The sequence below is a fragment of the Peromyscus leucopus genome, chromosome 4 (genome assembly GCF_004664715.2).
Source record: "Peromyscus leucopus breed LL Stock chromosome 4, UCI_PerLeu_2.1, whole genome shotgun sequence".
Taxonomy (NCBI): Eukaryota; Metazoa; Chordata; class Mammalia; order Rodentia; family Cricetidae; genus Peromyscus; species Peromyscus leucopus.
In genome coordinates, this window is record NC_051066.1 from 126,316,299 (window position 1) to 126,341,911 (window position 25,613).

Below are 25,613 nucleotides of genomic sequence, written 5' to 3' on the forward strand. Positions count from 1 at the left end.
CATGTCAGGCAAGAACTCTGCCACAGAGCTGTATCTCCAGCTCTTGGTGTATTGAGACAGGATCTATTTACGTAGCCCTGGCTGGCCTCAAATTTACTATATAGCCAAATCTGGCCATGAGTTTTCAGTCTTCTTCCCTCAGCTTCCCAAGGGAAAGGGTTAGATGTTGTGGGATATTTGTACACTGTGTGAAGATGTATTGCTGTGATTAGTGTAATAAAGAGCTGAACAGTCAATAGCTAGGCAGGAAAGAATAGGCAGGACTTCTGGGCAGAGAAGAATCTGGGAAGTCACCAGGGAGACACCAGCAAGACTCTGAAGAAGTCAGATGTACAGTACAGGGCAGAAGTAACCGAGCCATGTGGCAAAATGTAGATTAATAGAGACAGGTTAATTTAAGTCATAAGAGCTAGTTGGGGAAAAGCCTAAGCTAAGGTCATGCTTTCATAGTTAATAATAAGTTTCCATGTCATTATTTGTGGGCTGGCAGTCCCCACGAGAAAGTACTACTACAGTTAGAGTTTTGTACCACCACACTCAGTGGGCATAGGATAAAGTTAATTTTTTTTTTAAATATGCCAAGTGTCCACACCCCCAAGAGGAGAAAAGGCAAGTACCACAACATGTTCATGTTATAAGGAAACCATGCCAGCTACAAAGAAAGCCCCTGAGAAATGGAGAGCCCAATAGTCATCTTTCTTGAGGCCACCAGAGTTCAAGGTGGCCAGTATATTGTGACTTATCTTTTCTTCTGGAAACTGAAGAATTTGCTCCCAGTCAGCTTTCTGAAAGTCATCTTAAGAGAAAGAATCTGCCGTGTCAGGACATAACAACTAGGGCAAAGGAGAATTTGGCTAGAGCATCCAGGATCAACCGTAAGTCAAGCATTTGGGTGCATGTAGCTTTCTGAGAGGTAACTCCAAGATGCCATGGAAGTGAGATGGAGAAGACAACAGGAGAAGTAGGACTGCCAGGATACGACTCATTGTTAAGAGCCACCACCATGTTCTGCTGGATGCCCAGGGAGGCAACGAGAAGCTCCTCAGACTGACTCTGCCTAGGGGCTGGTGACAGTGCATGGTTCTCTCAAACTACCGAGGCCACATCATGGAGGCCCTGGCTTGACAAGCCTACAGGCTTCGATTAGGATAGTGTTTGTGTGTGCCTCAGTGAGACACTTTAGCATCTCAGTGGCCTTCAGCATCTACAGCCTTGAAGCTGTCTGAACATCTTCCTGTCCATCTTGACCCCCCTGTGGTTTCTGAAGGTAAAGGAAGAAGAACAAATGAAACTTGGCACTATTTTGCCCCTGACTGGTGAGAGCAAGGGTCTTGTGGTAGAAGCCATATATAGCACACTGTGGGGCCTCCTGTGTCTAAATCTTTGTGTCCAGATGATTCCTTAATAGCCCTAGGAGCCCAGTTTAGTCACAAGTTAGATGCTGCAAGCAGAGAGTTCATCTCCAAGAGTGGCTGGTGAGACGTGGGAGACATGACTTCCAACAAACACAAGTGTGATCCACTCCTACGGAACACATCAGTGGGTATAGGTGGTCTCCCAAGCAGACTACGGCAGACTGATTGATCTGATCAAGTGCCTGGACCTCTTCGGGGTGCACAACATGATCTTAAAGAGAAAACCATAAGAGAAGACAGTGCTTAATAAAAGAGGGGATAGTACATAGAGAAGAGGGTGAAACAATTAAGAGAGAAATACTAACAATGTTAACAGTAGGGCAAGTAGGAAATTGATACTGAATGGAATAATAGTGAAATGTCCTGTAATTTAAATGCTCAGATGAATAATGAGGTAAGGATAATAGAAAGAGATTAAAAATAAATGCTAAAATAAACAAGCAAAAGCTCACAGCCAACAAAATTAAAAGGGAAGTCTAAAAGTGAAAGGCTGTATTTTAAATCTAAAATAAAATCCAAATGAGCATGCAAAAGTTAAAACAAGAGCAGGAATTGGAAATGAAATAAATATAGCCCTTCAAAATGATTAAAAAAATAAGACAAGATTTCACCAGCTCCCACTCCCACCTCCCCCACAGAACATCCTGGAATAATCTTGAGCAGCTATGGAAAAGGAAACTGAACAGAGGGGGAGGCCAGGAGCTTGCAGATTAGCAGATCCCCACCATCAGGTTAGGAGGAAGCAAGAATAAGTGGTATTGCAGAGTTCAGCTGCTAGGTGTGTTCAGAATGAGCCAAAGAAGGATGCAGAAGGAGAAAGCCAAAGATAAGATACAGGAGAACTCTCTAGTGTGAGCACTGATTCCCCACAGTGTTCCGAGTCCCTGGTGCAGATGGCTCACGTTCAGAGGTGACAACCTGATGGGCTGCGGGCATGCTTTATTTAGCCCCTAGAGGCAGAATAAGGGGTGTGTGTGTGTGTGTGTGTGTGTGTGTGTGTGTGTGTGTGTCACAGTTGCCATTTTGAAATGTATTTCTAGGTGACTAAGTTCGCACTGTCATCATTCATCTCCTTAACAACACAAAGGACTCAGAACCTTCTCCCCATTTTGTGTTCTCAGTCAGTGTTTCTGCTCCATCTAGATTTTATAACACAAGTTCATCTCTACGATGGCTGTGGGTGCTGCTTTCTGTGTTCAGGGCTCGCTGAAGAGAACTAGTATTCCTTGCTTCCCTTCTTCTACCTGTGTCTTGTCTTCACTTTCTGTGATGGGTTCTAATTTTGTCTGAGGCACACCCTTTAATTATCCTAATGACAATTTTTAATAATCCTAATGACAGCCTACAAGTGGCTTTTTTCTTGGGCTCTGAACAAAGACATTTGTGAATGAAAGTTTAGCTAGATATAAAATTCTAGATTGAAAGTTTTTACTAAGGAACTTCTATATCATTTTTGAATTTATTTCTTTGTGGATTCCCGCACATGTGTGTATAGTTTCTGCTGTTGAGAAGTGTACTGTTGATGTGCTTTTCCACATAGGAATTCAACATTTTCCCTCTGAGTAATATAACCTCTTAGTCTTTGTTTTGGTGTATACAGTGGGCTAGCTTTCCTTTGCCTGATGTTAAGTGTTCTGAATCTGTAAAGTACATCTTCCATCAGTTCTGAGAAACTCTCAGATCTCTTCAAATGTTTCATTTTCTCCACCTCTGTGTTCGTTTATTCTGGAATCCCTTCTCTATTCTTTCAGAATTTTTATTACTTGACTGAGAGATAGTCTCACCTCATCTTCCCACTGTTTGATGCATCTTTTATATTTTACGCTAAATTCATGATTCTAGTTTCTTAAGCCCCTCATCAAGTATTTCCTGTTGTTTATTAATGAATTACTATGTGTGAAACTCAGCATTTACTTTTATTTTAGGAAATTCCAATTTGGTTTGCCTAAGTGTGTGTGTGTAGTGTAGTGTATGTACTTATGTGTGTGGAAGTGTGCACACCCATGCACTTGGAAATCATAGATTGATGTTAGATATCCTTCTTGACTCTTACTCTGCACCCTGTTTTTAGAGAGAGACTCCCTCATTGAACATGGAGCTCACTAATTTGGCTAGACTGGCTGGTTAGCAAGCAAGCCCCAGGAATCCTCCTGTTTTTGCTCCCTTAGTTCTAGGATTACAGACATATGACATCATATCCAGCTTTTATGTGGATACTGGAGCTAAAATTCAGGTCCCCATACTTGGGTAGCAATCAGTTTCAAGACTGCTTTTTGATGCTGCATTTTTACCTATTTGGACTTACTTTCTTGTGTATCTTGAGTATTCTAGAGCAGACTCATTTCATTCATTACCCTGAAGTTCTGGAAGACTCCTCTGTCTGTTTCTGAATAAGTTTTAAAGTTTTAAGTTAAGACTATCCTCAGTGGAATTGTAACTGAAAATTGTCAGTGGGGATTTCTTGATGTCAGGGTATGCTTGACAGATACCCCTAAGAATTACTCATTCAAGACAACCTTTTAGAGAGCCTCAGTGTGGGGTTTCCCACCTGAAAATGGCAGGATTTCACACTGTAGAGCCACGTGCTATAGTGTTTCTAGCATAGAGATCTGTCCAGCCAGGCAAGTAAAACAATCTCCATTTTCTCTTCACTGCCCTAATGAGCAGTATCACTCTAGCCACTGGATGGCAAGTTAGCATGCCATTGGTGAGGAAGAGGCATGGGGACCACAGTGCAACTATATTGCTTCCTGTGCAGAAATGCTGGTTATGGAAACTGCCATGTCCTTCTGGGACACTGTATCATTGGCTACATTTTTAAAGGAAATGTTTTCATTAAATTAAAATCCTCATTTGGAAAGAAAGCTTAATTCTGTTGCTCCAGGCAGCAGGTAATCACGGGAGCTCTCTAGCCGGCCACGCCTCTGTCCCAGCCCCTGGCTTCCTGCCCAAGATCTGATTCACAGGGTCCTTCCTGCTGTCAGAGGGGTGACTCATCTCTCTATTCACTGTGGAGCATACCTCTCCGCTCTTCCTTTTCAGACTAAAACACCGTCCACAGAGCAAAACCCAGTCCACAGAGTTCACCCAATAGAAATCCAAGTTCCTGTCTGTTGGCATGTTTTGTAATGAAGTGAATGAAGGGGCCTGATGTTGAGCTGTACCTCCTGCCTTCCTAAAGGCCTTCCTTGGCCAGGGGTCAGGTTTACCTTGAGTGGACTTGAGTTAGGCAACACATTCCCTGGAGTTGGTGCTTCAGCCCAGTTTGTGTCCTTGACCTTCACTCCATCTTTGAAGGCCATCACAGGCTAGTAGAAAAATAATGGTACCATTACAGACTAGTAGCCAAATAATAATAATAAATGGCTATAGGAATAAATTAAAAATATTAGCACAGGAATGCTGGATAGCACTGAGAATCATTTTCTCATCAGTCAGAACTATGAGAAACTAATTTCAGCTACAGATATTTTCATGTTTCTCAGGCTGAGCAGGTCCTCTGTGCTCCATGTGACAGTCAAAGCAGGCTAAGCATTTACTATGTCAATGCCATTCTAATTAGAAGGTGAATTCAACCCTAGCCCATGAATTGTGTATTATTTCTGAGTCTTCATGGTAAACAACTTGTAGTTTTGTATTGAACACACACATTTTATAGGAAAAACATAGAATAATGATTTCTAGTTTTATATTTTTTGTTTATTTGGGAAATCTGAGGTGAGGAAAAACCCATGACATAAGAAAAAGCAAGTAACTATTATTTTGTCTTTGTAGCCCAAGGATTTCATCATCTTTATCATTATTATATCACCGTCATCATGGATTGAACCCAGGGCCTGCACTCCAACCACCTGAGCATTCTTTAATAACATCATTTGTGATAGGAATGAGAGGCTGCCTGAATTATCATCTCTGCATTTGTTTATGTGAACTTGGGAAAGTGAGCAGCATGGGACTCTTGAAGCTTCCTTTACCCTTTCCCATGAAGTGGATCCTAGCCACAGCCAATTACATCCCAGGTCTGCCTTGAATATCCTCACTGTTGATACAGAAAGCGGCAGCCTCATGGCCTCTTTGATCTTTGGGTAATTTATATTCTTCATGAAACTGTGTCCCTTGGAAATGGAAAGCCTTCATGTGCCGTGTGCACACACACACACACACACACACACACACACACACACACACACACCTCACCAGTGCCACAAAAACACTGATAAGATTGTTGTAGATTACACCCATTGAGTAACTGATGCAGACTTGGAGATTTCCTACAGTCTCTGGCTTTATTTCCCATTTACTCCATTTCCTGTTTCATATGTGATTTTTCCAACTCCATCATGTACTTTTATTCACATCCTGGGGCCTGGCAATCTTCATTTGAGCAAGTTCTCCAGTTAGCCTGATGCACACACACATGCATCTGAGACCTAGTCTTTAATGAATCTTAGCTGAGAACAGTTCTTCGGTCACAGCTTCTGGGTGTGATTGTACCACATAGAATTGTCTGTGTGGTACAGGGGCAATCTTTGGAGATTTTCCTCCAAGCCAACAGTGTCTCACAAAAATCCAGGCTCTAATTTTGCAGCAAGAGGATCATTCAGAACATCTAATCAACTTTAATGCCAGAAGTAATAGTCTGCCTGTTGAGTGTTTAATTTTCTCCAATGTATTTCTTTATTTCTAAAAGTCTGTATCTTCTATTTTTAGACACATTCAGCATTGTTAGCGTGTCATCTTCATCTGATGGTGTCAGCATCTGCAGCCTTTGTGCTTCTGATTTGTGGTGTTTTGCTTATCCTTGTTAATTGCATCTTATTTCCTCTTGCATTTAGACTTGTCTTAGTTTGCTCTTGATGCAATCACAAAACACCGCAGGTTAAATAATAACTAATACAAATTTATTCCTCCTAGTTCTGGAGACTGGGAAGTCCATTATGCTGTAACCTTGGGGATTAAGTTCTATCATATTTATGTTGGGAGGGGGCAATTCATTCAAACCATGGCAGTATTTCCCTCTCTTTAATTTTAAACCCAGGTTCCTTCTATCTATGGAGAACTTCTGAGGCCTATCTCTAACATGCATTTTTCTAGGAGTTTTTGTTTCTGCCATGAACAGGGAAGGGGATTCCTGGCCAAAACATTTCTAAAAACTGAGGATGTGAGGATATCTGAGAGGCTTCCAAGTAGAAAGTCTCAGAAGAGAAGCTCCAAGGCTTTCCCCTTAAAACTAGCTTTGCCCATGAGAATTTATAGACCAAATGGTTTGGAGACCTCTTCTCTCTCTCCCTTGATGGGTAGTGACAGCCTCGCCTTACTGGCATGCTAGTAGCATCAACAATAGTACAGTGAGTGGTGCACAGTGTATTGACAAGATAACAGGGAATGTGGTCAGAAATGGATAAAGGTTTTTCTATTAAAGGTCAAATTGTAAGTATACTAAGCTTTGCAGGGAATATGGTTTCTATCATAACTGTCCTTGTGAGGAAGCTGCCATAAATAACTGGGAGTGAGGTGTTGTGAATACAGTCTAATAAAAGTTTGTTTACAGACACTGACATTTGTATTTGATGGCATTATCACATGCCATGGAGAATTCTTTCCTTCCACCACTTGAAAATGTAAAATCCATCTCCATCTTCTGGGCTTTACTAACACGGGTTGGTATTAGGTGTTTAGTGATAGTTTGCAAAATCCTGGTGATGTGCCGGTGTTTGTGATGGTAATGGTGGTGAGAATGGTAGGCTGGGGTGCTAGAGATGATGATGGTGGTGAGAATGGTAATGGTAGTATCCCACTGGAGGGGAGGATGATAATAGCAGTAATGTGATGGTGATTGCAAAGTCACTAAGCAGTGATGGTGGTAGGGGTAGCATCCCTGGGGGTGGTGTTAGAGGTGGTCCTCGGAGTGGTACTGAGGCTGGTGGTCATGTTGATACTGCTTGTGACAGTGATAGTCATGGTGATGGTGGTGGTGGCACTTCTCATGGTAGTGATAAGTTATGCTCATGGTGGTAGTGAGGGTGCTGGAGATGGCACTGATTGGCATGTGGTACTGCTGGTGATAAAGAAACCTCCTCTGCCCACATCTCCCTTCCAAAATGCCATGCTGATGGAACTGTTAATCATTCTGATTTTGTCTGTTCCGATTGCATACATGTGTTGAAATATCACACTGTGCCCCACACATTCGCATAGTTATGTGCTTATACAATTTTTAAGTTGCTTGAGGAGATAGGAGAAATGTAGAAAATCACAAAGCTATGGGGAGTTAGAATGACTTTTAAAAGCAGCAATGGCCCAAATATGCCAAGTGTCCTTATTTCAGAATCCTATCATAGCTGCTAGATTTCTTAACTTGATTTGTTAATGGCCAGAGATGTGGGTTGACCTCTGAGCAGGAAATACCAGGCCACATTGTCTATGTCATTTTCAAGTCAAGATGCTGTTCAGATGTTGGCCCTGATGCTTCATTAACTGACACCCCTGCTGAATTACAGCCTTTTCCATTAGTTTGTACTAGAGGCAATTTTTAATAATAATAACACTAATAATAATAATAATAATAATAACTGACATGGCTTTGAATACTTCATTGACAATCCCCACTGCCAAGTCCCAGGCTTTTCCATGTATTTTTACTAAAGGTGAATTTTCTTTTTTAAATTTTTATTAATGATTTATTATTATTATTATTATTATTATTATTTTACAACCTAACCAAAGTTTCCCCTCCCCCTTCTCCTCCCAGTGCCTCACCCTACCTCCCCTCTGCCCTCCCCATCCACTTCTCCTCTGTTTCTATTCAGAAAAGGGCAGGCCTCCCATGGGTATCAACCAAACATGACGTATCAAGATGCAGTAAAAACCAGGCACCTCCCTCATATTAGGACTGGACAAAGATTGTTGAATAAAGATTTGCATTTTTTTTTTCTTTCAGCATGGGTATTGTCTGCTTAGCTGGAGGAGAGCTGGCTATTTACACACAAGACTTCTAGCAGTGCCGGGCTCAGGAGCAGCTGGCACCTGGTGCCCTTTGAGTGCTTTGCTTAATAGAGCAGTATGAGGTGGGATTAACAGTGTTGGGAGCTAGCCCCGCCCATTACACACCCAGGCCCTGGCTCAGCTAAGCTGCAGTTACTTTCATTTCCTCCCTCAGTTTCCGGGGTTGTTCCTACCTTCAGCTTCTGTTTGGGAAGCTGCTCCATAGGTTGAGTTTTGTCCACAGAAATCTCTGTTCTAACATTCCTGTCAGCCACAGAGATCTGAACATTATTAGATAGACTTTCTAACGTTCCCTGAATCCCTCACACAAATAACTCGTCAGAGCACCAGTGCAGGCCTGTCAACTAAGAAAGGAAGGAGACCAACTAGATCAACCAAGGAAAAAAAAACAGAGAAAGAGGGGGAAATACAGATATTTCTAAACCTAGAATTATTGATATCTTCAGAGACAAAGGAAAAGTCATATATGAGTTTTGTTGACTCTGTCTTTACTTTCTTATTCATGCCTTTGTTTGAAAACCATTATTCTTGCAACACTGATTTCCAAAATGTTTATTTCTTCTTGGTGTTTCTTCAGAGCAAAATTTTCTATTGAGCATTAGATCCATGTGTAAGAAAACCAAACTTGGAACATATAATTTTGATTCCTACACAGAGGGGTCCTGTGTAATTCTGCCTTATCCATGATGCAGAATGCTTCCCTGACAGGCTGGCCTGCAGGAGGGTTGCATGCTGGGTATGTGTGAGGAGAAGATGCTCTTGGTGTGGAAGGTAGAGGAGAGATTTCAACAAGGGTTGCCTTATATCTGCAAGAACCTAGCTCCATAAGGTCACTTGGTGCTTGTGGTGTCTGGATTTTCTGTTTCCTGTTGAGGCTGTGCCTGGTGGGGATGGTGTAGTCCTGCCAATGTTTCAGAGACACACTCCTCCCCAGCTGAGTATGAAGTCTGTCACCTGTGTTCCATGTCATTCCTTCATCCCGAAGGTGTCTATTGAGAATGTTGCAATATTGTTTCCTTTTAAAGATAATTTTATTCTAACTGTATGCCTACCAAAGGAAAGAATTATTTTCTCAGTCACTCACCAGAAGACTGAGATTGTAATTAACTCCATGTTAGTTGAGGATTTAATGATAATAATTAGCATATCCCCCCCCAAGTGAAAGCTGCAACCAAACACAATGTGTGCATACAATGAGATACTATTCAGCTATAAAAAGACCAAAGGGCTGTAGAATGGTCCACACTGAAAGCAACATGCTAAAAGGAAGAAGCCAATTACAAAAGGCTTGCATGATTCTGTGCGTGTGAAATGTCCATTTTAAGCAAATCTAGAGACAGAAAAAAAAAGAGTAGCAGTGGCCAGGGGCTGGGGAAAGGGAGTGAGGTAGCCCATTGGGTGTGCTGTGTTGGGGATGCTATAGAATTAGTGGGGAGAGGTGTGCAGCTCCTAATAGTCCATGCCTAGACTCGGGACTGCACTTTGAAAGTTAGCTAAGCTTTAAGACCCCTGGATTCTGTCTCAATAGAGCTGCTGTTTTGAAGAGAACAAGAACTAGGGATGTGATTCAGAAGTGTAGAACAGCCTAGAATCCCTAGCACTACAGACAAGAAATGAACACAATTGTTAATCGTGTTAGTTTGTTATTTTGAGCCTGTAATGAAATACCTGAGGCAGTCTATGAAAAGAGGTTTTATTGAACTCAGTTTTGGGGACCAAACACCGTGTCACAGAATCTTTCAAGAGCCACTTTTGGCTATGTCACCTCATAGAAGAGTGCAATGGTGAGAGAGGAAATGAAGGGATGAGGGTTGGGGGTGGCCATCAAAAATAGAAAGACAGAAAGTTCATGGGTCTGGCTCAAGCTTTTAATCCCACCACACGCCCACCTTCTTCTCTTCCCTTTTTTCCTCCTTTCTTTCCTCTCTTCTTTTTTCCCCAGGGCCACCTCCCTTAAAGTATCTTCCTGTCTCCCCAGGGTGCTCTGACTTGAACTAAAGACTTCACTAGGCCCCACTTCTCAAAAGTTCTCCCCTTAGTGCTCAAAGGACCAGACTCCCCATACATAACCCTGGGGACAAACTGCATTCAAGTCCGGGAGCCAATTGAAGTGTCCCACAGGTGTGTGGAAGCATTCATTATTTCAGCAGAGTTGGGGGTCACTCTCAGTCCCATAGCTTTTCAGTCTGAGGGCCAGTGAGGTGGGCTAACCTGGTCTGAGCAGTCCCAGGCTGTTCAGCTGCATCTTCAGAACAGTGAGACCACACCTTGGCATCACATGTACCTGGGTTGGTTCCAGGCCCACTGTCCCTCTTGCTAGCCAGAGTATTTTTTTCTTTCAGCATTTAGATCAACAACTGTCCTGTTGAGGCCTTTGTAGAATCTGAAAGACACTGCCAGGGCCACAGGGAGGCTGCATCCCACAGGTGCCCAGAGGCATTCATTATTTTAGCATTCAGTGAGCTGTGTTTTCTCTTGTGCCTTAAGGCCAGGAGAAAACTGTTGCCCAACCCTTTGCGAGAGAGTGCATCTTTCAGAGCAGGCTTAATTATTCCACCTTCTGAGACTGCTCTGTGGAACCAGAATACCAATTTATCAATTAGTGATGAGGAACTGTCCTCTTGGGGACTGAGGGCACAAAGACTGTGTGACCCCATACACCCTTTCCCTGTAATCAACAGTTTATGAATTTGCAGAGAAAAATTAACCATCTTGCAGACCTGGTTCTGATTTTTGTGGTAAGATGCCAACACATTCTCCTTCCCCCTGCAGGCCAGTGTTCTTGCTTCTGTTTAAACTTCTGTGAGGTGCCTTCTGTTTGACTGTGTCAGGGTGGCTACTTCTCCAAGCCTGTGGTATCTGTACACATACCGGCTGTACAGAACTTGTGGTTATGCCTCTTAGATTTGTAGGCCAGCAGTCTAGTCCCTGGGGCTTGTTCTCCAAAAGCAAGCTCTGTGTGCAGCTCTACTTCCTTCCTTCCTTCCTTCCTTCCTTCCTTCCTTCCTTCTTTTATTAATTATTTATTTTACATCCTGATCGCAGCCTCTCTCCCACTCCCTCCCCCTCCTCACCTCCACCCTCCATCCACCCCTCTTTTGTAATCACTCAGAAAGGGACACCCCCTCTTTTGTAATCACTCAGAAAGGGACACCCCCTCCCCCAAGGACTTCAGGAAAACATGGCATATCAAGCTGCTGTAAGACCAAGCACCTCCTCCTGTCAGGCTGGTCAAGGCAATCCAGTATAAGGAGTAGATTCCCAAGAGTCAGCCAAAGCACCAGGGACAGCCCTGTTCCCATTGCCAGGAGTCTACCATAGAGACCAAGCTACTCAACTGTCACATATATGCAGAAAGTCTAGGTCGGTCCCATGCAGGCTCCCTGGTTATTGGTTCAGACTCTGTGACTTCCCATGAGCTAGGCTCGTGGTTTCTGTGGGTCTTCCTCCAATGATCCTGACACCCTTGTTTCCCACAATCCCTCCTTCCTCTCCTCAGCAGGACTCCCTGAGCATGGATCCAATGTTTGGTCATGGATCTCTGAACCTGCCTCCATCAGTCACTTGATGAAGGCTTTCTGATGACAACAAGGGTATTTGCCAATCCTACCACAGGGGATGGTCAATTCAGACTGCGCATCCACTGCAGCTCTAGTTTCTGTTGAAAACACTACAGTATTTGTAAAGAAGAGAGATAAAATTAAGAATAATTTTTAAAAGAGATGAGTTTCTGCTTACATTTCTAGCCCAAGGTAGAGGAGACACATCTTTCTGGCAGTCATAAAGTAACACAGAGCATCCATCACATGGCAAGGTACAGTGTGTATGAGTTGAGTCAGTGTGAGAGTGTATGGATTTGTGCTTGAGTGGACAAGGGTGTTAGAGTATATGTTTGTGTATGAGGTATATGTATTCGAGGGTGAGTCAGTGTGAGAGTGTGTATAAGTGAGGATGTGTTTATATGTATATCATTGTGTGAATGAATGTGTGAGCATTAGAGTTTATATTTCTATGTGATATGTGCATGCATTAATGTGTGTGACTGTAAGAGTGTGAGTATGGGAGATTGTGTAAGGACATAGAGTATGTATGCATGAGAATGTGGTAAAGAGTGTATGGGAGCTCTGTGAGTCTGAGCAAATGAATATGTATGAATGTGTGGGAATGAGGGTATGTGAGTGAGACTGAGTGTAAGAGATGTGTTTGTTTGAGGGTGTTAATGTGAATATGTGTGACCCTGTGAGACTAAGTATGCAGATATGTATGTGTGAATGGTTTTGAAAGAGAGAAAGTATGTGTGTGTGAGAGAGAGGGGGGGTAGTATTTGTTTGGGTACATGTGTATGTCCTGAAGTGAATGCCCCTTTTCTTACAAAGCTATCAAGGCTTGATCACAAAGCTTCACTCTAACAACATTCTACTCTTAATTTCCTTCCTAAAGTCCCTTTGTGGTGATATTTTAATTGTGCTGAAATGTGATTTTATTTGTATGTTAAAGTTTACCTGGAGAGCAGAGGTCACATATCAAGGTCACATAGCCATAAATAGGTGTCAGGCAGTTGTAGCACATACCCTTAATCTGATCACATGGCAGGCAGAGTCTCTGTGTGGTCAAGGACACAGCCAAGTGTGGTGACATGAGCCTTTAACCTCAGTACCAACCATAGAGACCTGGAGGTCTGTATAGACAGTCAGTGACAAGGAAGTCATGTGGCTGGGCTTAGAGTCAATGAGAAGGCAAAACAGAAAGGCAACAAAACCACAAGATACACAGGAAGAAGCTCTCTGGGGAAGCAATGGTGGCGAGGTGGTAAGATAAGGTAGTCATGGCTCTTTGATAGTTCTCTGATCTCTTTGGCTATTACCTCTGTATTTGGCTCTGTGTTTCTTATCTAATAAGACTGTTTAGAAATTCGTCTACATCACTTTATACTCCCCCTATTCCACCCTATAATGTCTCACATTGGGGACAAATAATATAGGTTCCAGAAGAGGCGAAAACTATTTAAACTTCTGCACCCCGAGACAAGAATTTAGAAGGGTTAGGGAAGCAAGGTAAAGAGAAACTCTGAGTCATCCAGTAAATGATCTCCAGGGAGCTGAGGCTCAGGCCCCTGGAAGGCCAGTGGGAGCATTACCATACTCTAGGCATACTGGTGCTGGGCCATTTATCCATTGGCTAGATGAAACTGCAGGAGACACCATGAAGCACTGCTGGCTTGGCCTGGTTGGTACCATCAGCTCTTAAACAGTGGAGGCTTGGATATGGAGAGGCTCCCAATAGGTCAGCTCATCCAGTATGTGTGAACTCACCATCATGGAGTCAACTTTCCCTGTCTAAGGGTCTAATCAGAAGCAAGAGTCTTCAACACCTCCCCCCTTCCTTTACTACACACTGAGGGAGATCTGGGCCTGGGGTACAAGGCCTGAAGATAACAGGATGATGCTCCTGCCCTCATCTCCACCCCTCCTTTTCCTCCTCCTAGCCGGTGTGTGATCCAGCTGTCCTGGCCTTTTTTCTGTCTGTTCCCTGCCTTAGGGCCCTAAGCATATGGCATGGATCGTGTCCTTCTCTTTGTGACCAAACTAACTCCACCCAACCCTTCAGGCCTTTCCTTAAATGCAAGATCTTTATCCGAAAACTAGGTCACTGCCCACATGCTTCTTCCTAACAGGCACATTTCACCTTGTCCCTAGCTCTCATCATACCCCAGCACTTGGGCAAACCTGTCTTTCTCCTATGCTGTGAGCAGCAGCATCCCAGCCAAGGTGTCCATGATCCCTCATCCTGCACTTTCTCAGTTGGTGCCACTAGATGCTTGTCAAGTGGATGCATGATTGTGTCTGCTCTGTCCTTGCCACATGCTGACGATTTGATGCATGGTCACTTCCTTCCTTCACCTGTTTCTGAGGGATAACCTGGAGTCCCCATTTTTACCCTTTTACTGGTGAACTTGCATTGGTAATTGAGTCTAGCTGTGCTATGAGGAGCTGGCTGGGTCCCTCTGAAGCCCATTGTCCACAAAGACTGTCTTTGACTTGCCTTAATAGATGATTCCCATTTGTAGGTTGGTAGCCACGGTTCAGCTTTAGAAAGCTTCTAAAATCAGCACTTCTATGGTCTTTAGATATCATCAGCCTTAAATAAACTAGAGATTTGATGATGCTGTGTTTGAATGTGGTTCATTTCCCAAAGGTTCATGCATGAAAGTCCTTGCAAAGATCCTTTTATTAGAGATACTGAAGTACCACTAATAGGCCAGGCCTAGAGGAAGGAAATTAGGTCACAGGGGTTCTGCCCATATAAACAGGTCAATGCTAACTCTTGGGAATGGATCAAGACTGGATCAGTTCTTTCAAAAGCGTATTGTAAAGCCAAACCACCCTGTGCACTTGACCCTTCCATGCCTTTTTACTTTCACCAAGAGGCTGACATCATGATATTTAGACCCTTTAGACACCAGAGTCATGAGCCACACAAACCTCTTTTTACAAACTATCCAACCTCAAGTGTTTTACTGTAACAACACAAACCAGACTAAGATGAATAGATCACCTCCTTTCCTAATCAAGTTCATAGTGGCTTGATGTTCTCTGATGGTATCTGTGCCAACACCTTGTTGATGAAAATCAAATGGCAGCTTTTGTTGCCAAAGGCAAATTCTAGAAGATTGCTTGTTCTAGGAGATTGTATAGTAATATGCTTCCTGCTAAGAAATGCAGAACCTCTGGCTAAATAGCTTCTTTGGAAATGAAAGTTTTATTTATGAATCAAGAGAGGCCACTAGATTTCACAGTATAGTCTGAGATAGGTGATCTATTGCACAGCTCTATGGACCACTTATTGAACAAGAGGTTTTTCTTCACTGAATAAGAGGAATGCTCCATTTTCATGAGGAAAGTTCTTGACACACTTACTGTGAGATCCATTGTTGACTATCATTGACCAAAGACTGCTTATTACTCTTCAAGCACTTGTGGAGCAAGGTGAAGGATGTAGGGCTGGTCATTGGAAGTGTGAAGGTGGCTGAAAGGGTGGGTCTGACTAGGGAGCTGTGTCTAGGAACATGGAAGGCACATTGTAATAGCTTGAGTGGGACATTGTGAAACCCTTGATGCTTGGCTCTCCTTTGAGAGATAGTGATGTTTGAGGTGGATCACATGGCAATTACTGGGCAGAAAGAAATGGCATGGGAATTACTGGATGGCAGATGAAGGCAGGGTGGTAGATTCCCCCAAAAGAATCTCTCATACTCAAAAGGCCAGTTTGAAACATATTCTTGCTCCAGGAAGAATGAGCAATGGGCATTCTGAATCTCAGCCCATGAGATAGAGTTGGAGGGAGATAAAGTTTAATTTGGGGCCTAGAAATGCAGTCATCATTCAAGAGAGTCTCTCAGAAGACCCTATGCCAGGGGGGACCTTACACCCACAGCCCTCAGGAAAGAGACGGTTGGCTTGATTGCCAATGACCCCAAATGTCATTGTTCATGTATTTTTTAAATTTGCCAACATGAATAAATCTAGAGTTCTTTTATAAACATCTCTTCTGTTAATTATATTTTGATGAATTAAAAGTAACTCCCCCAACACAGAGAGAGAGAGACAGAGGCAGAGAGGCAGAGACAGAGGGAGAGAGAGACACACAGAGAGATGGAGAAAAGGAGATAGACACACACAGAGGGATGGAAGGAGAGAAGAGGAAGGGAGAGAGAGAGAGACCTGTCCTGTACAGGACAGGAACAGGAGCATCTGATTACCATATTTCTGATTTGTTAAAAAAAAAAATCTGACCAGCTGGGCAGAGTGAGCTGAGTCTATGTGGCGTCACCAGGACCAAGAACAGGTCCTTGTCCCTGAATGACATCCAAGGGATGAAGCACAGGAAATGGCATTTGAAATTAAAGACAGAAGGAGATCTATGTGGAGAGAGAGTCTAAGTCTAGACTAACAGCAGTAGAAGCATCTAGAATAAATAACCAAATATGCCACAAAGAAAACAAGCAAAGGGGAAATGGAGGGGGCAAGAACTCTACCTCTGTCCACTCAGGTGTGTTCAGTTGCCCTTTGTTGCCTTTTATTTTGGTGGGTTTCTAGGGCAGGAAATTCATAACAGGTTTCCAATGATTCTTCAGAAGCAGTCTCAAGTAAATAGTTGCCTTACTAAGCTTAGTAGAAACTGATTGGGTTGGACTAGCTATGCTTTGAGTTTGTCTTTTCTGAACTGAGCCTGTAACTCTGAACCAGTGCACCATGCCTGCCTCCCACACCAGGAGCCTGTCCATGACAGAGGACTGAAGAAGCTAAACTGAGTCTTGCCAGCAGGTAGTTTTGTTCCCTAGGGAAGAAGGGCAACTGAGGCGCTGCTCTTCTGGCATTAATCACGCTGGAGGATACTCTTTGGCTTGCCTCATCATGACTTCTTTTCACATAGGTGGGACACACAGCACGAAGCAACATTGCTGTGGCTCTCTTGGGTCATATAAAATCTTGTAGGATATTCTGTGCTTCTGAAGTCAGCTGAGTAGTAGAGATGGTATTATTGTGGAGTACCAGATCTGTATTGGTATACTGGTACTCATTCCTCACACTGCTCACAGACCCACAGACTTGAATGGCCTGTGTGATGAGTGCATCTCACCCAAAAGCCTTTGCAATTCATTGGTTGTCTCTTTACACAGGGACTCAAGAGCCTCCAAGTAGAGGTAGGGAGGCAGTTTAGTAATAAATTCTCTAGGATGTATCAGATTCAAGCTTAGATACCCAGCACAGAGAAACAAACAAGTAAAGGCCTCATAGAAGACCCCACCCTCCCTCCTTCGTGTCTCGGTCTTCTCTCTGCTTACCTACCAGCACTCCCCTTACCTGCTGGCTTTGGCTTAATGCTGCTCCCTCTGCCTGCAGTGTCCCTTCACACACAGCTTCACTGACTGGTAAAGGATCTTCTTTATGATAGAAAACTGCAGACATACATGGAACTAGAGAGAATTATGTAGCAGCAAACATATCTCATCGACCAATTTCATAAATTCTCAATTCATCACTAGTGTCGGTACTCACTTCTTCTATCTAGATTATTTTAAAAGCAGTCCCAGACATCTTAGCTATTAATAATAACTATTAGTAGACTACATCTTGGGGCTGGAGAGATGGCTCAGAGATTTTTTTACTGTTCTTACAGAAGATCCAAGTTCAGCTCTCAACACCCAAGTCAGCCTGCTTACATCTTCCTGCAACTCCAGCACTAGGTGATCCAGCCTCCTCTTCTGGCCTCTGGGGACACCTGAATTCTCATTCATATGCATATATACATACACATAATTAAATAATAAATCTTTCAAAAATGCATTGGACCTGAAGTGTTTCAGATTTCAGGTTTTTCTTCTTTTTATTTTTAAAACATTCATGCATGTGTTCAATGCATATTTGATCATTTCATACTTGTATATCTTATGTTTTGTTCAGATTCAGGCTCTCTCTTGCTTCCCTCGCTCCTCATTTATTAGACTTTTTTCTTTCTAGCTAGTCTCACTCTTATTTACATGTCTTCTGGGAGCAGAAGAGGTGATTTTTTTCCAGGGAAGAGCACACCAATTGGTTGTCTAGTACCAAACAATCATCCCTGAAAGCATCCATACATATAGCATTATATGGCCAGAATAGGTTATATTTACATTATTTATATGATATAAATATGTATATAAATACAATATATTTATATTATGCATGTCATAATAACCAATGAAAAAAGAGGCCATGAATTTTAAGGAGAGTGGGCAGTGGTATGGGGGGGCTTGAAGGGAAGAAATGTAAGGAGAAAATACTGTAATTATGGTATAATCTCAAAAAAAAGAGGGTAAATAATCAACTATAAAACCAAGCAACTTGTCACATGATGACATTGCTACAGATTAGTGCAAGCTGCCAGGCGGTGGTGTCACACGCCCTTAATCCCAGCACTCAGAGGCAGAGCCAGGCGGATCTCTGTGAGTTCGAGGACAGCCTGGTCTACAGAGCGAGATCCAGGACAAGCACCAAAACTACACAGAGAAACCCTGTCTCAAAAAAACAAAAACAAAAAAGAATAGTGCAAGCCCCCTACCCATACTTACATAACTCACCTAGCCTTAAGCCTTCATGTGCAGACTGAGATGCAGAAATCATATAAGAATGTAGGTTGTGGTTCAAAAGGTATATTATATTCTGCTGCAGTTTCTGTTCTGCATGTGTCCTGTGTGCATATGTGTAGAGCAGGGGATAGTCTCAGGACCCAATGTGTTCTAAGTGTGTTATGTCTACCTGAGCTATACCTCAGCTTTTTTACATTTCTAACCAACTTCCAGGAATCACTGAGTCATCTGTGTGTCAACAACACTTTGAGCAACAAACTAAAGGATGATGAAAGAAATGAAGCCATATCTGCCTCAAAGCACCTTAATATTGAACCCACCTCTAGTTCATGGCCAACTCAGGGAGACAACACCAGGGCTTATTCTAATTGCATAATTCTGAAGACAGTTGACTTCAATACACAGTCCCTGACTTCATATGTGCCGGCTCCATACCTTGTGCAAGAAAGGGAAAATACGCCACTGATTCCTTGGTCGTAACTTCCTGTCTGGGTAGAAGAAGGATGATGACCTCAGCAGCTGTCAAATTGGCACAGAAGAATGCAATGGGAATCATAAGGGAAAAAGTCAAGAAGTAGCGATGGGCACTCACCAGCCAATGGAAATGTTCCTTCTGGTTGTCCGAAAGCATACAATTCAATTGGATGAAGCTGAAAGGCTGAATTTAAACAAATGTAATCAGTGTTTGCTAGAAAGATATTTACAAGGTCTGGGTAGATGAAACTCAGGCTGAGAAGCTGGGTCTTCAAGATTTCTCTAGGCTTGCTAATACACCCACCAGACCACACGTGATACAAGGGACTCAGTCAGCAGGGCAGGCCAGGTCCTACTCTGTAGAAAGAGAAAGATGGGACCAGAAACACCTCAGACGCACATTGTGAATGCCTGGAGAACATGAAGCATAGAGGTGGTCCTCAAACACGTTACCCTTGGTATGTTACAGTCACCCCTACAGAATCTCTTTTCAAGCAATTTAAGTCAAGATTTTAGTTCCCAAATAGGAATAGCATCTCCGGAGATAGACATGTCAAACCCACATAAGCAGAGGTGATGGTGCATTGTGACCCCTCTCTAAACCATACGTGGTTTCACATTAATAATTCTTATTATCTCTCGGGGCTTATGCTATAGTTTGACCTCGCTATTTGAACCTGATCTCAGAATTCTCAATTAGTCACAAAGGTCCTCTCCACCACTCTTCCTTTCATCAGAGTGCAATTTTAGAATACTGTATTTACCACCACATACAATCAAAAGTCTATAATTAGAAAATACTTAAAGGTTATAGAAAATGTAGTGCTAGAGGAGCTCGAGACGAAATTTTGTGTGGGTATCCATATTCATGTGCATGTCTGCATATGTATGTGCATGTGCTTCAAGGTCAGAGCTTGCTCTCGCATGTCTTCCTCAAGCATTGTCCACCTTAGGTTTTTGAGACAGGGTCTCTCACTGAACCTGGAGCTTGCTGATTCAGCAAGACTGGCTGGCCAGCCAGCTCCAGGGATCCTCCTGTCTCTGCTCTGCAGTGCTGGGATTAGAGGATTGAGCACTTTTCTTTTATGTGGGTTCTTGGGATCCAACTTAGGTCCTCACGCTTGCATGGCAATCACTTTTCTAATTGCGCCGTCTCCTCAGTCACACGAGATGTTATTATATATAATGGCTATTAGCATGCAATCTGAGGAAATGCACTTGTTACATTTCCTAGAACTTTAAGCTCTGGTCTTCTTCATTCTTCCTTCCTCTCTCTCCCTCCTCCTTCTCTTTCTTTCTACATCTTTTGGAGTCAGTGTTTATTTATGAGTGCAGTGCTCATCCTACTAGGTACACAAGAATGCACTGGTATGTATATAATGTATGTCCTCAGTGTGGAACTGTGCCCACATACCATCTAGTGGCATGGTCTTCCTGCCACTAAGTTTTTGTCTGTGCAGAGTATGGTTTTAAACTGTCTTCCCTTGGTGTGTTTTCCTGCGTGAATGAATGGTTGCATACTTGGAATAGTCAGTCTCCACTACAGACACACAATTCTATTTCTCTGTAGACCATTGGGATGCTAATGTGATTGAGTTTCTCGGAGTTTCAAGACGTCTGTTGGCAGGCAGGGGCTTCTGTAGGGCTGCAATAGATCCAGTTCCTGCAGCTTCCCCCATTTGGAAGCAAAGACTTCATAGAGATGTCTTCATAGGTAATCAATTTCTGGCTTAATCTGGATGGCGCACTAATGGGGCCTTTTTGAAATTAACAGAACAGGATGGACTGTATTTATTTGACTCTGTAGCTACTATGCATGTCAAATGACTAATAAACTCTGACGCAATGTGGGTCTGTGTGATGAACTTTGCATAATTTTTACTTTCTCTGTTTCCTGCTCCTTCAGGGAAATGGGTCCTATGGGGCTCGTGTGACCAGTGAATACAGCCTGCTAGCCTGACGCCCAGCAGGGAGGGAGTCTACCATGGATGGCATCATTGAACAGAAGAGTGTTCTGGTGCACAGTAAGATCAGTGATGCTGGCAAAAGGAATGGCTTAATTAACACCAGAAACTTCATGGCTGAGAGCAGGGATGGCCTGGTGTCCGTTTACCCAGCACCTCAGTACCAGAGCCACAGGCTGGTGGCCAGTGCAACACCAGGCAGCCTGGAAGGAGGCAGAAGTGAGCCAGTGCAGCAACTGCTGGACCCAAACACACTGCAGCAGTCCATGGAGTCCCACTACCGTCCCAACATCATCCTCTACTCAGATGGTGTACTCCGCTCTTGGGGGGATGGCGTGGCCACTGACTGCTGTGAGACTACCTTCATTGAGGACCGGTCACCCACCAAAGACAGCCTGGAGTACCCCGATGGGAAATTCATCGACCTCTCAGCTGATGACATCAAAATCCACACCCTGTCCTACGATGTGGAAGAAGAAGAGGAGTTACAGGAGCTAGAGGTCAGAGGATGTACTTGGTGGAGACCTTCTGGGATGGGGGCAACGGGGTCTGGGGATTACTTGCGAGAGCCAGGGAGTGAAATTGTCATGCAAAAATACAGAAAATGTTCTCGGTACCACTTTACTCCTGAGCATTTGTGAAGGATGGAAAATGACTGGGAGCTGCTCAGTGATTCTGGCCAAAGGTGACCCCTGGCGATAGCCCTGTAGGCAGGGCAGCAGACCCCAGCACTGCATGGCTGGGCATTCGAGGATACTGCCACCTATGAGACAGAGAGAGAGAGACACATGAGGCTAGAGACATATGGTGTGGGAACAATTGGAGAAGTGTTTTGCTGTCGCAGTGGGTCCCTTAGTTTGACATCTGAAGTTTCTACTAGTAGATCATTTCTACCTCACAACTCTCCAGGAGAAACAACAGAATTTAAAAGGAGGAGATAAGGGAATTAAACCTGGGACCTCTCAAATCCTGGGAAAGCATTGGTCCATTGAACTATGTCCCTGAACCCCAACATGCCTTACATCTTTAGTAGTTAAGACAAGTGGGGGTATCTGAATGACACATACACACACAAAGACATGCAAGCAGGACTCTGTGGGATAGGGCACAGAGATTGCCAGCCATGTTATGTGTGAGTCATGGAGGGGCTGCTGTAATGCAGGAAGAGCAGCAAACAGAGGGTGTTCACCTGGGGCTTGAGGACAGTGTTCAGGAAGGGAGCTTATGAGGGCCACCAACAGGTCTCTGAATAGCCACCTCCATAAGCAGAGACCTCTATACCATCTTATGACATTAATGGAAAGATAAGAACATGCAGCCAGCCAGAGCCTGAGGGAAGCTAGATGCTGGGTGCTTTGGCTTCTGTGCTAACGCCTGTTGCAAGTACTTGCTGTTTGCCAAAGTCTCGGTGTTTGGCCAAGAGAAAGTGTCTAAATCTGCCAGTCCTGTACGAATTGGAGAAGCAAGCATCACAAATGCAGTTGGAATTTGACACAGAAATTCTGATGAAAGAGTGTCTCATTGGCTCTGAAAACAGTCCCTGAAGAGGATGTAGATCTGACATTGGTTTGATTGGGAGGCTGTCAGAGATCATTATAGAAGTGGAAGCACTATCCTGTATTTTGAGACCAGATATATGGAGGCTTGGTGGGTTATTATGAGAGAATCCCAGCCCTAGGAGATAAGTACAGAAACAGCTGACCCTGAATAGAACTGAACAGAAATGTTAAGGCCTTTGGAGATTGGTGAGTATAGAGGAAGCCTGCCTGAGCAGAAGCAGGGTCCTACCACTCAGAACCTTAATCATCTAAGGGAGACCATATTCAGGAAAGTCACACACTAAGCTATAAGACAAAAGGAAAGATTGACAAGCCAGAGCTTTCAGGGATAGGGAGCAGGGCTGGGGAATCCAAGCCCATCTGTATCTTTCATGTCTCTTGACTTCTCTGCTGTGCCACATCCTGTGGGTCAAACTTCTAGATTCCAATGTAAAAAGTATGAAGTAGCTGAGAATCAGAACCTTCTAGTGCTTAATCTGCAAAACAGCACAGAGCAAATGGGATACCACATGGAGGACCTGAGGCCTGTAGGCTGCAGGCTTTGGCTGTAGTAGAGAAAAATGGAAGATTTCAGGCAAGAAGGCTGTGACAATGTACTGGATAGTTTTGTGTCAACTTGACACAAGCTGAAGTCACTTGAGAGGAAGGAACCTCAATTAAGAAAATGCCACCATAGGATCAGGCTGTAGGCAGGCCTGTAAGGCACTTTCTTAATTAGTTATTGATGGGAGAGGGCCCAGCTCATTGTGGGTGGTGCCAGTCATGGGCTTGTGTTCCTGGGTTCTATAGGAAGGTAGGCTATGCAAGCCATGAGGAACAAGCCAGTAAGCAGCACTCATCCATGGCCTCTGCATCAGCTCCTGCCTTCAGTTTCTAGCTCTGCCCGAGTTCCTGCCCTCACTACTTAAAAAAAAAAAAAAACAAAAACAAAAAAACATTTTTATTGATTCTTTGTGGATTTCACATCACACATCCGGATCCCACTCATCTCCCCATTCCCTTGCTTCTACCCTCCCCAAACAAAACAAAGTAAAACAAAAATCTCCTTGTGGAAGCTGTAGTGTGGCCTAGTGAGTCATACAGTATACTCCTTAGTCCATACATCTTTACTTGTTCTTTGCAATGGATTAATGTTTGGCTTGAAGCCTCTGGCTTCTGCTACCCTATTGATACTGGGCCCTCACTGGGACCCCTCCTGGATAGCCTGTTGTTGTCCTGTGTCCTGTGGATCCTGGAGCTTTGGATCTGCAGATCTAGCCCCTTCACATACTCCAGCCATTCATAGATGATGTGGATGTTGTGGTGGGATAACTAATAGCCCTGGTTCTGAGCCTGGGAGGAAGCTGGGTTCATCGGCCAGCCAGTCTCCTTCATAGCCACCACCAGGGTGACTTCTCCAGCACTGCCCCATCTAGCTTGCCCAGTGCAACAGGCAACAAGGAGCAGGACCAGTTTTCCTGCTCTCACACCTTCAGGTCTGGCTCTCCTGTACTCACACCACCAGGGCCAGCTCTACTGTTTTGCTCAAGCAAGGTGTATGACCTGCTCTCTGGATTGCTGCAGTTGGTAAGACACGGAGCCTTCGCTTCTGTTCTCATGTCCCAGAAGCTGGTTTTCCTAACTGCCGCAGTTGGCAAGGGGTGGGAGGGGGGATATATTTCCCCCACCCACGTCACTACATGGCATATGAGGGAGGGGGCAGGTGCCATTCTCCTGTTCTCTTGTCCACAGGACCAGTTTACCTGTTCCTCTGCCAACAGGGCCAGCTCTAGTATGATCCCCAGGTGAGGTGCAGGGCCTGCTCTCCCATGTGCTGCAATCAGTGAGGGGCAGGACCTGATCTCCAGCTCCTCGTGACCCTGGGAGACAGCTCTCCCATCTGCCACAGGTAGCAAGGGGTAGGGGGCATCTTTCCCTCACCCATGTCACCAAATGGATGATGGGGAGTAGGGTCAGCTCATCTGTACCCACGCCATCAGGGACAACTCTACTGTGCTGTCCAGGTGAGGTGCAGGATCTGCTCTCCTGAGTGCTACAGCTGCCCTCACTATAGCTGCTCTAGCTATAGAGTGAAAAGAAGATGTGGGAGAGATGTAGGGGGACAGAAGGAGGAAGCACAGCAAATTAGAGGCACAGAGCCCTGTTAGCATAAGGAATGGCAAGGAAATCAGGACGACATTTGGCAATGGGAAGAAGGGCATACTTCAAAAGTGAAATTTGTCATTGACTGGTGATAGAGAGAGGGGCCCACAGAGCATGTGCAGCTCTGGTAAGGGTTTTTAGAAAATCAGCTCCAAGGTACACTATGTCCTTGTAATTATGGTATGGGATACTGGCTAGATTGAAACTGTGAAAGAAATTTCTGATTATCTCCATTAGCCTTTTTCCTCTTATGCATGTATTATTTCCTCTTCACTCTTGACATATTCATATACATTCCTTGAATAATTGACTTGACATAATATGTCAAGATCATTGAGAGCTGAAGAGGTAGTTGTGTATCTTCTTAGGCCTCAACCAACTTCTCTTCTGAGACTTCAAAAAGGCCTAAGAATTTTCCTCCTTAACACTTGTGTAGGTATCTGATTGAACTTGCAACTAAATGACCAATATTTAAATGCAGTTTGTATTGATTAGTGCTATGCCTGGATCTACATTTTTGACAATCCATTACCAACCGGGCTCCACTTTATTGCAAGTTTTTCACACAATGACCTCAGCTTGTTGTTTGTTTGTTTGTTTGTTTGTTTGTTTGTTTGTTTGAGAACTCTGCAGAGATCTGACATCTATCCAGAAACAATCTCTTGGGTTAAAAATGAGGAGGTGATGTTAAGGGGAACAGACTCACTTATCCTGATAAGTACAGGGCTTTGATGGGTAGCACAAGGGCCTGGAGAAGTGATCTGTACCACTCACGTGCTTGTCTCTGCCCTCGAAGTGGCCTTGGCAATGAAGAAAAACAATTCTGTTAAGATTCAGGTAACTGGCCAGGTGGTGGTGGTGGCGGCAGCACACGCCTTCAATCCCAGCACTCGGGAGGCAGAGCCAGGTGGATCTCTGTGAGTTC

At 43.8% G+C, this 25,613-nt stretch overlaps 1 protein-coding gene across 4 annotated transcripts in view; it reads left to right on the plus strand.

Annotated features, from left to right (window-relative positions):
* Syndig1 (synapse differentiation inducing 1) overlaps window positions 1-25,613 on the plus strand; it is a 158,150-nt gene that overhangs the window by 40,361 nt on the left and 92,176 nt on the right. For 3 of the 4 annotated variants that reach the window (XM_028893424.2, XM_028893426.2, XM_028893425.2), the window contains exon 2: window positions 20,930-21,487. In XM_028893424.2, the coding sequence (XP_028749257.1) occupies window positions 21,008-21,487 (480 nt within the window). In that variant the 5' untranslated portion in view covers window positions 20,930-21,007. Of the gene's footprint in view, window positions 1-18,449; window positions 19,482-20,929; window positions 21,488-25,613 lie in introns of those variants that run through there. The other variant, XM_028893427.2, reaches the window with a different exon arrangement.